General features: G+C 56.5%; 1 protein-coding gene across 1 annotated transcript; it reads left to right on the top strand.

Moving 5' to 3' along the window:
- Nucleotides 1-1,027: 1,027 nt before the first annotated feature.
- GLRG_09315 (Gti1/Pac2 family protein) lies at nucleotides 1,028-2,482 on the top strand (the record flags this gene model as incomplete). The annotated part of the gene is made up of 1 exon (XM_008100000.1): nucleotides 1,028-2,482. One exon carries the CDS (start codon nucleotides 1,028-1,030, stop codon nucleotides 2,480-2,482), a length of 1,455 nt encoding a protein of 484 aa, XP_008098191.1.
- Between the last annotated feature and the right edge of the window lie 740 nt (nucleotides 2,483-3,222).

The following is a 3,222-nucleotide window of genomic DNA, read 5'->3' as shown; positions in this document are numbered from 1 at the left end:
ACCTTAGCCCGTCGCCATTAAGCTCCTGTCATCATCACCCGTCGTCTTCTGCGAAACCCCCCCCCCCCATCATCTCATCAATAACAACGTTGCTGCTGCCGCCGCCGCTCTGGGTCACCGAGGGCATGAAGAGGAGCTAACCTATACGACGCCGTTTTGCGTCATCCAGCATACGCAACTACCTTTCTCGTTCTCTCTCTCTTTCTCTCATCCCCAAAGCAGCTTTCTTTGCTTGGTCAGCATCCCCTGACCACCACGCATCTGCCCCAGTCTTGAGGCAAAAACAAACATAAACGGATTATCTCTCCGTCTCTCTATTTCTCTAAATCGAGTAACAGAAAAAAGAAAAAGAAAAAAAAAAGCTTAGACCTAGACCCTCTTCGACTTTCCCGCCGCCGAGACGTCTCACCTTGGCTTGTCTTTGGGTCATCTCTTGGCGTGACAGAAGGACACCATCAGTTCTGGTCACGGGGGGGTTCTTTTTTAGACGACGAGTACACAAGCTCGGCTTAACCCAAAATCCTCCCTGTCTCCCTCTTTATCTTCTCCCCCACCGTATTATACCGCAGATTTGCCGTCCCGCTCCCACAGGGGTGGCCATCCACGCCGGCCAAGCATCTTGTTTGGTCAAAGGCAACTTGTGCCGATTCCTATTCAAGCTATCCCTGTCCCAGGCGAACTCAGTGGGGCCGTAGTGGAGGACTATCGGAAGGTTACTTTGGTACACACTCTTTTCTTCCAAGGGCGGGCGCTTTTCCTCTTAAAAAGGTTCCCCTTCCCATCCAGATACCTACCACTCGACTTTAAAGGTTCTTGGCTAGCCTCACCACCATCTCTATCATCTTTCTCCAACTCCCTTTTATCCATATCCATATCCATATCCATATCCATATCCATCTTCCTCTTCCTCTTCCTCTTCCTCTTCTTCCTCTTCTTCTTCTTCTTCTTCTTCTTCTTCTTCTTCTTATCTCTCCTCCTCCCTTCCACAAGCCCCCATTCTCATTTCACCACACATTCATCCATCACAATGGAAACATACCACGGATTCGTGCGGACACCCGCAGACGCCATCAAGCTCTTCGAGGCTTGCAGACTCGGCCTCTTGCCTCGTGTCCAACGCAGACTATCAGAGAAGGAACGCCAATCTATCCGGTCGGGCTCAGTCTTCGTCTGGGACGAGCGGGAAGCGGGCATGCGGAGGTGGACCGACGGAAAGTCATGGAGCGCCAGCAGGGTGTCGGGAAGCTTCCTGACCTACCGCGAGATGGAGGGCAAGCGTGGCAGCGGCTTCGGCGGCGGCAGACGCGGTGCCGGCAAGACGCCCGACTCGGGCCGCGGTAGCGACGAGGACCAAGAAGACGGCGAGCCCGAGGGCTACCGGTACAAGGCCGACGGCCTCATGAAGCAGTCCTTCAGCATCACCACCTCGACTGGCCAGCACCTCCACCTCATCTCCTACTACTCAAGACCGCACCCCGGATCACCAGAGCTTCAGCAACCGAGCACCGACCCGCAGCTCAGGCACATCACTCCCATGAAGGGCATGTACCCGGAGTCGAGCCTCCACGACAGCAACCCTACACCCGCCCTGACGAGAGGACCGATGCTGCAGCAGACTCCCTACATGGCACAACAGCAACAACAACCCCAACAGCCCATGCCGCCGCAGCCCTACCCTCCTCAGTACGCCCAACAGCAGGGCTACTCGTGGCCTCCCTCGCCCGTGGCCACTCCTCCCTACAGCCACTACACCACTTCTCCATACCCGCCACAGCAACACCAGCCGCAGCCGCAACATCAGCTGCCGCCTCCTCAGGTCTCGCACTCGCCCGCCCAGCAGCCTCCTCACTACGCCCAGCAGCCTCCTCCTCCTCCTCCTCACCACCTCTCTCCTTACGAGCGCGCGCCGCTACCGCCGCCGACGGCTCAGAAGCCCCTGGCCCCTTACGCCTCGCAGCACCAGTCTCCCCGTCTGGCCCACATCCAGCAGCCCCAGCACCAGTCGCCTCGCCTGGCCTCGATCCAGCAGTCGCGTGCCTCCGAGTCCCCTCGCATCTCCCATCTACAGGCCCAGGCCGCCCAAGCTGCCCAGGCCGTCATGGACCCCAGACTCGGCCCGCGAAACAACGGAAACACCCTGCCGGGCATCAACGCTGTCTCCAGCGCTCCCCTCAACGGCCACCCGCTCGCGCGCACCCCGCCCAACCGCACCTTGTCCGTCTCGCCACCGAGAAGCACCCACTCCGATGCCAACGGCGTCGCGCCTCTACCCAACAAGGCCAGCCTGTCGGCGCTGCTTCTGCACCCTACTCCCTCCGCCTCCGAGGCCAGCAGCGTGAACCCCAACAGCATCAACAGTGCCAACAGCTCACCGCGGACAGGCGGCGCCCTCGCTGGGCTCCCCCCGCCGGTTGACCGCCCGGCCAACATGAGCCACGACGTCAAGGCTCTGCAGGCCCTGGACCGCAAGTTCTGCATCTAGACGAGGCAGCATAGCCGAAATACAAAAAAAAATAAGGGGGGCGGGAGCGAGAGAGAAAGAAAAAAAAAGGCGGTATGGAAAGGACGTCTAACCGAAAAGACGGGCCCACGATTTGCATTGTTACACAGTAGCCAGAGCTTGTTTTGCTGTCTTCTCTATCGCTTGTTTTTGATCTTCAGCATCGCCACGGAGTTTTGGGAAACACCGATGCCTTGCCTTCTTGGCCGGCTTGGTACTTGTTTTTATTTATTTATTCTTATTTTCTGGAACGGGCGGGATATCCAGAGATCACGTCAGATCCTGCTATCTGGTTCACGGCCGGCGGCGGGGCGGGGGAATAACTCGGACTTGCATCACGGTACAAAAAGGTTGGGTGACGTAGGAAACTGTCACCGCAAGACTTGTGTGTGTGTGTGTGTGTGTGTTCACAACGGTCGTTACTTTTTTTTTTCCCTCCACAGTTCTTTTCTTTTTTTTTCTTTTTCATTACCATAGTACATAGCTTTTCTCTAAGAGATGGCCGAGGAACCCGCGCTTTCGGATAGCACCGAAGCAGCGGGGGAATAGACTGGCAAATTTGACCCAATCAAAGACAAACCATCCCTTCCCTTTTTTTTTTTTTGCCCATCATGCCGTATACGAGAGTATCAGTAAATGCGGGCTGCTCATGAAGTCGAACTTGTCACCGTTGCAGACCAGTTTCGAACGGGTGGTTCCCCCTATAGTCCCGACGGTTTACA

This window comes from Colletotrichum graminicola, assembly GCF_000149035.1.
Source record: "Colletotrichum graminicola M1.001 genomic scaffold supercont1.47, whole genome shotgun sequence".
NCBI lineage: Eukaryota > Fungi > Ascomycota > Sordariomycetes > Glomerellales > Glomerellaceae > Colletotrichum > Colletotrichum graminicola.
Note: the sequence above shows the minus strand (reverse complement) of the source record. Positions and strands in the feature narration are given on the sequence as shown.